Genomic DNA, 12,329 nt, shown 5'->3' on the forward strand with positions numbered 1-12,329 from the left:
TGAATCATCCTCTGCTCATTTTTTCAATTATTCAGCTGCCGGAAGGGAAAACTGCTGGCAGTCAAATAATGGAAAAAAGGGCTAATTGTAGATGTATTTCAGCTAAAGTCAAAGTGGATACAGGATCAAATAAATGTAAGAAACTGCATCACACAATATGAGAACAGATGAAGGTGACAATCCTACTCCTCTAACAACACATCACCCTTCCAATAATTTAATGAAAAAAAACTTAAGACAGAATTCTAACTAAATCCTAGGGCCCTACGTTCTGATGGTTACTGACCTGCTATTGGTGGGCCAGCTGTCATTGGAATGGCCATAAGTCCCAGGAGATAGCCAATGGCTTGAGAAGCTTGCATGGGTCCAACCAGTTCAAAGGCTATGGGGGCCATGATGGTTATAAAGAATCCATCACACAGTCCGAGAAAGAGGCAGACGACAATGACCCCCTCAAACGCTTGGCACTGAGGGATCATCATGCACATGAGGCCCAGAAGCATAAAGGAGGCAACCTGAAGAGGCAAAGTATAGACATCACTAAGATAACTGTGACAGATGACAAAATCATGCCTTCCTAATGCAAGTCCAAGGGCAGCAGGGACATTAAAGGCAGAATATTATTCCCCATAGTCCCAGTCTGTAGTTTCCTTGGTGACTTGAGAGCATTTCCTTTTAAGAGAAGAGCGCTTGCTGGAGAAATTATGCAAATAATTCAGGAACCCATTGCCAGCTCCCTAGCCTTCTGGCTACAAGTGTCTGGACTGACCTTGCCAAGTACTACATCCAATAAGCAACCTGTCTCTCTTCCCGACGCCACACACTCTCCGGAATGGCTACACCTTCTTGACTGCCCCAGATATTTGCTTCCAACTGAATTGCTCAATTGCTTGCCACTCTCCTAACCTTGACACGTTGCTTCCAGGCATCCCACCTGCCCTGTGCCTTGGAACACTGACTACTTATCCAACAGGGCCAGGTTTCCAAAGGCATTTAGGCACTTTAAAAATGCAGGTAGGCACCTCACAGCATTTGCAAAAGCACCAAAGCAGATTCAGCACCTAACTTAACTGAAATCTATGTAAGTTGCCTGACTCACGTAGGCGCTTTCGAAAATGCCAGTAGGAGTCTAAATACCTTAGAAAATCTGGCCCTAGGCTCTGACTTTGCCTCCCCTATGCCACATGCTTGAGGTAACATGGCCCAGAAACCTAAAGAGAACACTTAACTACAGAGAATGAAGAGTTTGTGGAAATAATGAAGAGGAAAAAAAGCTTGCAGGAGAAGAAAAGCCCAGCATATTAGCAAACCTATTAAGTGTTAATAAAGTTACACAATACATAGGCCCTCATTAAGGTGACTTTAAAAGGGTGCAATTACTGCCCATTGTATTTGGTTACCTTTTTACAGCCTGTAGGATCTTTGCCACAGCTGCAAGAATAAATATTTAGACCTCCTGGTTCTTGGAACTGCATGCAAGCCTCTAGTCTTGGTAAAGCTATCTAGTTTGAAAGATAAAACACTAGTATTTCCTTCCCTCCCTAAACTATAGAAAGAAAAGGCAGGAATAACACTCAGATTTTCTTTCTCCAAAAGCTAAAGCCCTAACAGAAATGAGGCAACGCACCTATACCAGGGCAATAAGGAATAAAGGTGTTTTAGCCCCACATTGTAGATCTACCTGACATTACACGTGAGGCTAGATTTGCAAAGGAGTGTAGATGGTGCTACACTCAGCATTGATCTGCCTAACTTTTAGGTGCCTAGAATATCACTGGGATTCACAAAGCCTGAGTTAGGCTCCTAGGAATGGGATTCTCAAAAGCCAGTAAGCTAGGTGCCTTTCCACCTAAGCGAGCCAATGGGAGGTACCAAGGCAAAGGACCCTGCAAAGGATGTAGCCTAAGCCCCGCCCCCCTCAGGGAGTTAGTGCCTAAATTCAGACTACAGGGAGGCACCTCCCTCTACTTGGGATTCTCAGCTGCAAATCTTCTTTGGTGTTTTTGCCTACACCTGTTTTTGCAAGAAACTGGGGGAGGGAGGGAGGAGCCCCCCTTTATAACTTTCAGCCCATTGGCTAGGGCACTCACCTGAGAGATGGAAGATCCCTGTTCGAAGTCCTTCCTCCCCTTAGACAGAGGGGTGACTTGAACTAGGATTCCCCATGTCCCAGGTGAGTACTTTAACCACTGGGCACAGAAGTTCAGAGGGAGGTCCTTCTCCTCTTCCCCCATTTTCCCAGCAGTTTTGTGCAAGCTTGTCTACAGGGGCCCGATCTGGTAGATGGTCTCTGTGCATGTGCACTGGATTGGGCTCTGCAGGCGAAGTAGGTGGAGGAATGCCTCTCTCTCCCCCGTCTGTGCATTGCTCTGGGACTTAGGGCTGCAACACGCATATGCAGAGGCAGAAATATAAGCACTCAGGGCACTTTTACTGCAAAATTTGAGATGCCAAGTGAGTTTAGGTGCCTATAGGGTTCAGCAGCACCTCAGTGGGGGTTTTGTCAATCCCATTTGGGCCTGTTTCTGGGATTTAGGCACCTAACTTATTTTGTGACTCTAGCCCATGCTGCTTAGAAGGGCTCAATTCTGCCCTAATATAAGTGGGAGCAATTCCTTTGAAGCCAGGGGAGTTGCTCCTCTTATACCAGGGCTGAATTTGACACTGAAAGAGAGAGGAGAATATAGTTTTGTGTAGGGCCTCTCGTACTCTAGTTATCCCCAAAAAACAGCTAGGTACCGTGAAGGCAGCAGCTTACAGTCAGTCACGGGGCTTGCCTCCACGGTGCGGTAATGCACACTATTGGGTGTGATTTCTAAAGCGCACGAACGTGTTGTGCACTAATTGGGTCTATAGAGAGACCCTGCTGACAGTACCACTTTAAAGAGCTGCAAGGACCTTGAGTGAGCACCAGCAGGGGCTACACAGACCAATTAGTGCTCAACACGTTAATGTGCTTTAGCAATCACACCCCTGTTGTGCACATTGCCACACGTAGACAAGCCCTTCGCTATCAGAACCAGGGTTGTTGGGGTTTTTAAATAAGGAATACAGAACAGGACACCAGTATTACCCCCTACTGTCAACCCAATGATGCCATGGGATCCTCTGTTTTTCCTTGGAGAGCAACTAACCCAAATCTTGAGAAGGACCTTTTACGAAGCCTTGAGAAGAACTATCTGATGGATCAGCCACGTGATGTCAATGATGTGCGCACAAAATCCAGAGAGGAAGGCAGTGTGTCTAGTGGTCAAGGAAAGACACTAGGAGTCAGGACTTCCTGAGTTCTAGTCCTAGCTCTGTCAGAGAGGTGCTGCAAGATCTCGGGTAAGTCACATAACTTCTCTATGCCTCCACTGACCCTTCTGTAAAATTGATTTAATAATACTTCTCTACCTCTCGAGGTGTTGGGAGGGTTAATTGTTTGTAAATCACTCTGAGATCCCTGGATGAAAGGTGCTAAGTGCAAAGTACTGATATTTGTATGGACAAATCATTCCATGGTAGTAAAACTGTCATTCTTAGCATGCACTTTTTGTGAGGATTAGGCATAGCGTACCTGCAAGAAAATCTTTTTCAGTCCAGGAATGCAGTCACCAATCCGGCCAGAAACCAAGCGCCCAAGGCCTGATGTGGCTCCAAGGCAAACCAAGAGAATCCATTCCTTTTCGTTTTCTTTAAACTCCTCCTCCACATACTTTATCTAGGGTTCAGGGAGGAAAAGAAGGACATTAATCCTCAATAAACTTATTAATTACACACACCAAAAATGGACTTGCTGGGACTGTCAAACATTAAAGCAGGAATCTCTAAGAGGAATGTCTATTTCTGGGTACTAATTATAACCATGTATAAAATTCCCCTCAAGGGATTAATTGCTATTAGAGAATGGCTGCATAATGCTAGATCCACTGTAGGGCACCAAACATAATGGCAGCCCTTACGTAAGAGGCTTCCACCATCGCCCACCTTATCGGTAACGTCCAGTAACTGCACAGACCTATTTCCCTCACCGCTTGTTATGGCTTCAATTCCACGAAGGCAACAGCACAGCCCTATGTTATGCATTACGTGGTTCTCTGTGTGAGCCGGATGGGTCGGTTTGGTAACCTATTCTCAAACTGCAGCAAGTGCTCTAACCTAGGCACTCAAGGGGTTAAAGTCCCTTAGCCTCACGCCTTCGAAGTCTACTTCAGTGGCATGCGGTAATTGTCCTACCTGCCACGACTTACTATACAGATGAAGTCCATGGGGAGGCTCAGCCAATCAGAATGCTCTATTAGTGACACACCCCAAAGCTGGCTCCTGCCTCTCGCTATTTCTGTTCAAAGAAGCTTCTGCAGCGCACTCCACTCTCGTCATCAAGACTCTCCGCAGCTCCAGCCATTCCTGTTTTCCTCTCAACCTGTGTCCTCCTTCAGCTCTCACCTCCCTGCTCTTGGCGTGGCCCATCCCTCTCACGTTTGAAAAATCATCCCACCTCACATGTGCCAAGCGTCCTCCCACTCCTCTGTAAAAACCCATTTCTTGCCTGAAGCCTCCCTGTGCTGGCCCTTCTCACCCATAATGCCTCCCCATAGCTCCCTAGGCCTGAGCTCCTGCTCCATTCTGAGCCATCTATTGGGAGTTCCCAACAGTGGAGCGGAAGCTCTTTGGAGCAGGGGCCATGCACCGTCAGAGGCTTTGTGAAGCACTACATGCAATTACAGCACTTTAATCAATGGGACTTTTTAGCTGGAAACATGCTTGGGTGTGATTGTTCAGGGGGCTCTTGAGCTACCTGTCTGAGCTATGAAATGGTCCTTCAGCCTGGCACCCACCACCTTAGAATCTCTAGGAAGGAGCCATATCCTTAGTCTCTCCTCTCACCTCCTTGCAGCTCTCCCACATTGTGGTGATTCTCCCTCTTGCTGAGTACTAGAAATAAGGCTCCTACTGGAGCCCATCAACAGCACTCGGAGCACAGCCAAGATGTGGGGTGGGGCAAGGGCATACACTTGAGGATGAGACCGGCTGCAAAAAGAGATACAAATAATTCCCCCCTCCCACACCCCATGCGGTCACCTCTATCTCCCCTAAAATGTTCTCACCAGATGCACATAAGGTACAAAGTATCCCAGGACGGCTGTCGCAATCCCAAAAGCCCAAATTCGGTATGTCTGTCTCCGGAAAACCCTCATGTTGAAATACTTCCGCATCTGAGACCCGCACTGCTGTTTCATGTTCCGGCTGGCCAGTTTATCTTGCCTATCATGGTGAGAGTCACAAGATGGCGGCAAGATGGGCCGGAATGTCAGAGACAAGAGAATCTGGATGAACATAAAGGCGCTGAGAACTTGGAAAGTGTGAGCTAGCCCGATGGTGCTCCCGATTGTTTTCAAAAAGAAGGGAAGGGACATTGAGAAGAGGCAGCTCCCTCCGGCCACGATGCCGTTCGCCAAGCCTAGACGGCGTTTGAAGTAGTGGCCGAGGATGACCAGGGAGGGCTGGAAAGCAAAGGAACTGCCGCATCCAAAGAGGATTCCATAGGTGAAATAGCGGACTTCCAGGGACCTATTGGCAAAAAAAACACCTTGGTTAAAATTGCAAAGGATAACAGATATTGCTGTGTATTATTTATCTTCCAATAGAGCCTAGAGTCTCTAGACAAGATCAGGTCCTATTTGGTGCTGGGCACTGTACAGATACATAGGAACAGACAGTTGCTGCCTGGAAGAGTTTACAGCCTAGATGACAAAGCAAGGTTTATCCCCATTTTACAGATGGCCCATTACATCTGATAGGAGATGAAGTCTGGCTTTGGAGGAGAATGGTCCCATGAAGCAACTGAACTTCAACTCCCATGGGGCACTGTGGCAGCATATCTGAATTGGAATATTGTGATTTTCAGGCATCTGTTTTTTTGATTAAAAAATAATAATAATTTTCCATGGAAAGAAGAAACTTTTTGCAAAAAATTTAAATTTAGCCAAAGATTCAGGTTTGCATAAAAAGACCCAGTTCCAACTGAAAATTTTCAACCAGCCCCAATTTAAAAACAGGAGGCCCTGACCGCTAATGGTTAAAGAACCTCTGGATTCAAGAAGAGAACATGAGTACTGCTGCCCAAATTCCAGTTCTGTGCTCTAAAATCCTCTGGTAATTTTAACTGGCTATTGTTTTCTTCAATTGTTCCCTGAAGTTTTATTGTGAGCTATTAAGCAGCTTCTGTAACCCACTCCAGAGGTGGCTGCATGTTAATAGGGAGTGAAATAATTGCCCTACAGACCATGTGCCAAGTCCTTTGGGATGAACGTTTACTAAATTTTTTAAATCTCCAATTGCTATTAATAAACCAGGTGAGGAGATTCCTGCTTAGAAGAAACAGAGCAACAGGAAATCAGAAAATATTTACAAGTATATCATTAATTCCATTACAAATCCGTCTCCTCAGCTAGTGCAGAAAGGCACAATTGCTACACTAACTTACTCAAAGACAAACCACCGTTCACAAAAGCCAAATTTCAGGCTCCTCCAAAACCAAACCATGTCAGAGAAACCTCAGAAGTAGGGTGCACTGATGAGTAATAATTTCGTAGCCGTTCCCTTACCCTTTGCACAACTGCTTCAGGGACAAAGCTTTGACAAAACACACAAATGCCGCTGCAGTCTGAGATGAGCCATTTAAAGTGGAATACAGACATTAGAAGGACATCTGGTTTCCCTACCACTTTCATAACCCCAAATTATCCACTACTAGCAGCCTTAGCTGAGATAAAATGATTTCTAGCTCTGGAGCAAGTTTCAGGTCTGGAAGGAGTGGAGACATTAAAACCACAGATCCTGTCTGCTCTGCATAGGTGTTAAAATACCCTATAGAATGATTTGTAAGAGCAGAGGCTTCCCTCTGGATCCTTGTCCAGGACTTTCCTTTCCAACTCCTTGCTGTGAGCTGGCTGCTGTCCTCTTCAGAGGTGGTTGGATTTTAGAAGTGGGGTATATTTCACCAGCTTAGTATTTACAACAACCTCTCTCTCTACTGGCTGCCCCAGACTTACAACTCCCAACTGAACGAGCTCTCCTTTAGCCCAGGTGGTAGAGGCCTGGGCTTTTGGTGCCAAAGACTGTGTTTCTATTCCTGCAGAAAAATGTCTGGCTCTGCAGGTGGTTCTTGGCAGGTACAGACAGTCTGTGCTTCTGGGGTCCTTTGGGATGGAAAGCACAGAAGGCAAAATGATATTACAAAGAGAATCCGCTCAATGACAACATGTGATGCTTGCATTCTCCCTGTATCAGAAACCTGCCTAACTGCTCAACAAGAAAACATTTTAGAAAGAAAAGCAGCAGCCACAGAAAGCAAGAGAGAAGAAGATTTCTTGACAAAAAAATTGGAAGCATTAAAGAAAATGCTCTGGAGTTACCATAGCAACAGTAAAAAAAAACAACCCAAAAAACCCATCCTCTAAAAAAAAACCCGTCAACCATGATTTAATCCCTCACTGGGTTATCAATATTTATGATAAAAGGAAACAGTAACAGCACAGGGCAAAAATTCCATTTCTAAAACACACTGGTGGAGGAGAAACCATTTGAGATGAAAGACTGATGCAGACATCGCCTGATTATTTCACAATGCACATACTGGGTAGTGGAGGGAGGGGATGAGAAGGGAGAGATTGGTGACCCTGGTGGGAATAAAGTGCTCCCATGCTAACACATCTGGGTCTGATTCAAAGGTTGATTGCTCATTCCCTGGGCTCACAGCAATGCAGTGGTACTATGTAGGCTGCTCAGCCGTGGGGAAAGAGCAGTTCATGTGGCCCAGCAGCAGAGATCCTGCTGGCTGATATAGGAGCAATGATAACCCATCCTCTGTTCAAAGAAGATCACTGAAATAAACGTAGAGGCCTAAGGGGAAAACAAGGGGTACAAGCTGGGCAGAAAAAGGGTGTCTCTCTCTCTAGGGAAATCTGTCCCTTCCAGAACACCTGCAAACCAAACAGCCCACAGAAGGGCAGAAGTTAGGGAGAGAAGGGTTTCTAGGTGAGGCCTGATATATGGAAGGGGAAAGCCCCACTGGAATATTAAATGTTTCTGATTCTATTGTTTCCTGCCTTTGCTTAACAAAATCCAGCTAAAAGATTGAATAAAAAGAAGATTAAACACAGCCGATGTTTATCTCGTCTTGAGAGCCCATTAGAGCCGCAGCAGCCTCCCACTAATTAATAGTGTAACAATGCTTGTTGAAAGCCATAATTGAAAATCTCCAGTACTATTACTGCCACAATGTATGCCTGCTACTGGGCTAGAACAGGGAAGAAAACCCTGACAATTAAGGCAACCTCCCAAAGCTTTTCTTTGAAATCACTGTTTATTTAACAGTTTTCATGTAGAACTCCCAATATTTCATGAGTATGTGGCCCCAGACAGAAACAGACTGCAAAATTAGGGACTAGGATTTCAAACACCTTAAAATTCAGGGATGTTTGGATCTGGCATTTTAGATGAGCCCAGGGGCACATGGAAAATCTGAATCCAGATGCTGAACCGCTACCACGTTCATAGGTGTTCAGAACTGGGATGCTAGTTCAAGCCCAACACTAATGTTGATATTCTTAACTCAGCACTGATATTTCGCTAGCGGGAACCAGAAAATGCAGAGGCCCATGGAAATGGGGGAGGAGGAGAAAAAAAAAAGGGAACACAATGTTCCCTAAATGTTAATAAGTGCTGGTTCGAGGGATAGACCAAGGTTTGAGTCGAGGTGTGATAGCAAGTGACTGGTACAGGAACTCCTCACTTAAAGTCCTCCCGGTTAACATTGTTTTGATGTTAAGTTGTTGATCAATTAGGGAACATGCTCGTTTAAAGTTGTGAAATGCTCCCTTCTAACGTGGTTTGGCAGCCGCCTGTTTTGTCCACTGCTTGCAGGAAGAGCAGCCCATTGCAGATAGCTGGTGGGTGGTTGGAACCAGGGTGGACCAGCAGCCCCCCCATCAGCTCCCCACTCCCCTAAGTTCCCTGTGCAGCAGCTGTCCCTTCCCCCACTGCCATGTGATGCTCCTGCCCTTTGCCTTGGAGCTGCTCCCAGAGACTCCTGCTTGCTGTACAGGGGAGGAGAGATAATGTCAGGTGTCTCCCCCTCCTCCCTGCTCCTGCACCCCGCGTACCCCATCTTCCATAGAACAGGGGGAACACACAACGATGGAGGGAGCTTCTAGGCAGTAGCTGGGTCTCAGCAAGCTGATTTAATTAACAAGGCAGTGTACTTAAGCCTGGGGTCAGCTACTTAAAGGGGAAATGCGCATTTTTTTTCCTCACACACAGGGTGTGTGTCTGTCTGCCCTCCCTCCTTTCCTGCTGCCTTGTAGAGTGTTGTGAGAGTTAACCCTTGAGGGCTCAGTCAATTGCTAGTTCATTTAGCAGTAAGGCATTCCCTGGGAAATATCCCACCCTCTGACTCCTCCACCTCAACCAAGCTTCACAATCATCATCACTGTGTACCAATATTAAATTGTTCGTTTAAAACTTATACTCTGTGTGTGTGTGTACACACACACACAGACACAGACACCAATATCTATATATCTTTTGTCTGGTGAAAAAAATTTCCCTGGAACCTACCCCCACCCCCATTTACATTAATTCTTATGGGGAAATTGGGTTCGCTTAACATTGTTTCGCTTAAAGTCGCATTTTTCAGGAACATGACTACAACGTTAAGCGAGGAGTTACTGTACATTCATTCCCTAGGGCTGCTAAGGGGAAAGAGGAGTGGGTGTCTCTTTCCATGCAGAAAACAAAGATCTGCAAAAAGGGAAGGTTTGGGTCTGATTTATAAAATCAACTCAATCCTGATTCTCCTCTCTGCTGTGAGTGCCAAAACAAAGTGAAAACCACCCTAGTACAGCACAGTTTTGTGAATTACAGCATTTTTAAACACCTTCCTCTGAACTAACATAGGACACTGCCCACAGTCAAAGACATTGCCATAGAGAGTGATGGAAGCCCCCTCCCACCCCCATTTTTTGAGGCATTTAAAACTGGCCTGGACATAGCACTATACGGAACAATTCTGCATTGATAGGCAGATGGTCTAGCAGCTCTTTACCGTTTCCAGTTTCTGTGATTCTACAGCAGACTGACCATTGGTCTGTTTCAGTGTAGTAACTGCAATATGTGCATATAATCTACAACATGTGTCACCTGAAACTGTGTGGTGTGGCTATATTTAAAAAACCCCTTGTTATGGGAGGAAGCTGGTAGTTCCAAATTTCAGAACTGGACTTTACAATCCTGATGGAGCACGTGGAAACTGCTAAGCTGCACCACTCTTCCCCTGACTTCTGTTAGACTTTGCCTAAGGCAGTCCAATAAAAAGGGCCCCCTCCCTGCGACACAGCTGTAGAAGGCTTTGATTTTATCCTTACAAGATATTTGAAGGAATTTAAACCACCAGTGAGAAAGCAGGAAATACGCATTTCACCTTTGAAGTGCTCCTAATGGAAAGAAGCTCTGTTTTTCTTTAAAAACCCAAAACTAAAAGCGGCCTAGCCTGAAGAGTTACTTTCTTTTGTATGAACATTTTATTGGTGAAGGAAAAAAAGTTTGAAACTTTTGTAGAAGTACTTGGGAGGAAAAGAGATGATGGGGTAAAATGCTGTCTCTCTCTGAAGCAATCCACCACTGCACTTCAGTTCTATTTATTCCACTGCCATGAATTCATATACAGCATTCCCCATAGATTTATCAGGCTCTCTTCTCAAATAGCATAGTTTTATTTGAAATTTTTTTTAAACATGAAGTGAGATCGCGGTGGGGGGGGGGGGCTTGGTGCAGGGTGCTACATAAGACATTACACTGGAAACAGTGTGTGAGAGCGTGTGCGCGCATGTGCGCACACACATAAGAATATAAATAAATAGAATACAACGTTTCCAGTAGACCGGTCTTTCAGTGTTTTCCATCTCAAGAGGCAGCAGCTCATCCTTTCAGAGCAGGAGGACCCGAGTTCTAGCTTTGCCACCACAAGGTAGTTTTGGGTAGCAAAAGTGCTTATGCTCCCAGAGACAATCTCTGGGTACGTCTACACTGACAGTTACATCATTGCTCAGAGAACGCTGAAAGGAAACCGCTGTTGTGTGGTCACAAGATCAGCTGCCTGTGCAATAGTGTGTTCACACTTGCCGCACTTGCATCGGCATTTGGAGCGGTGCACTCTGGGCAGCTGTCCCACAGAGCACCTCTTTCTCTTCCGCCACTAAGAGTTGTGGGAAGGCAGAGGGGGTCACGGGGCCTCCTGGGTCCTGTCCCAATGCTCCGTGATGCATTGCTTCGCATCCCAGCAATCCCCTTCCATCCGCATTTGGCGCCATCTTTCAATGGTTTGTGCACTGCGCGCTCTGCCTCTTTGATCTGCAGGAATGGATTCTCACACTGTTGATCAATGTGCTGCTTGCTCTCACTAACACGTCACGAGTGGCAGTGGAGTTATTCCTTAAACTACAAAGGCATGAGGAGTTCGACATTGATCTCGCTATGTGTAGTAGCTACGACACGAGACTGCTTGTGGCATTCACGGAGGTGCTGACCGCAGTGGAACGCCACTTTGGGGCTCAGGAAACAAGCACTGAATGGTGGGATCACATCATCATGCATGTCTGGGATCACAAACGGTGGCTGCAGAACTTTCGGATGAGGAAAGCCACATTCATGGGACTGTGTGATGAGCTCGCCCCAGCCCTGCAGCATAAGAACACGAGAATGAGAACTGTCTTGTTGTTGGAGAAGAGTGTGGTGATTGCACTGTGGAAGCTGGCTACTCCAGACTGCTGCTGATCAGTTGCTAACCAGTTTGGAGTGGGAAAGTTGACCATTGGATTCGTGTTGATGGAAGTGTGCAGGGCCATTAATCGCATCCTGGACCAAAAGACCATGACTGGGCAATGTGCGTGACTTTGTGGATGGCTTTGCATAAATGGGCTTCCCTAACTGCAGAGGGGCGATAGATGGCACGCATATTCCAATTCTGGCACCAGACCACCTAGCCACTGAGTACCTTAATCGGAAAGGGGTATTTCTCTATGGTTCTCCAGGCGCTTGTGGATCACTGTGGGCGTTTCACAGACATTAATGCAGGCTGGTCTGGAAAGGTGCATGACACTGGTCTGTTCAGGAAGCTGCAAGCAGGGACTTTCTTCACGGACCAGATGATCACCATAGGGGAAGTCGGAAAGCCCATTGTGTTCCTGGGAGACCCTGCATACCCCTTAATGCTGTGGCTTATGAAGCCATACAGGGGGAACCTTGACAATAGGAAGAAGCAGTTCAACAACAGGCTGAGCAAGAGC

General features: G+C 46.1%; 1 protein-coding gene across 1 annotated transcript in view; it reads right to left on the reverse strand.

Moving 5' to 3' along the window:
- SLC16A2 (solute carrier family 16 member 2) overlaps nucleotides 1-12,329 on the reverse strand; it is a 106,124-nt gene that overhangs the window by 10,603 nt on the left and 83,192 nt on the right. The window contains exons 3-5 of the mRNA XM_045031622.1: nucleotides 5,091-5,553; nucleotides 3,560-3,703; nucleotides 287-515 (exon numbers count right to left, since the gene is read on the reverse strand). Coding sequence (XP_044887557.1) covers nucleotides 287-515; nucleotides 3,560-3,703; nucleotides 5,091-5,553 — 836 coding nt within the window. The remainder of the gene's footprint in view (nucleotides 1-286; nucleotides 516-3,559; nucleotides 3,704-5,090; nucleotides 5,554-12,329) is intronic.

The sequence above is a fragment of the Mauremys mutica genome, chromosome 9 (assembly GCF_020497125.1).
Source record: "Mauremys mutica isolate MM-2020 ecotype Southern chromosome 9, ASM2049712v1, whole genome shotgun sequence".
Taxonomy (NCBI): domain Eukaryota; kingdom Metazoa; phylum Chordata; order Testudines; family Geoemydidae; genus Mauremys; species Mauremys mutica.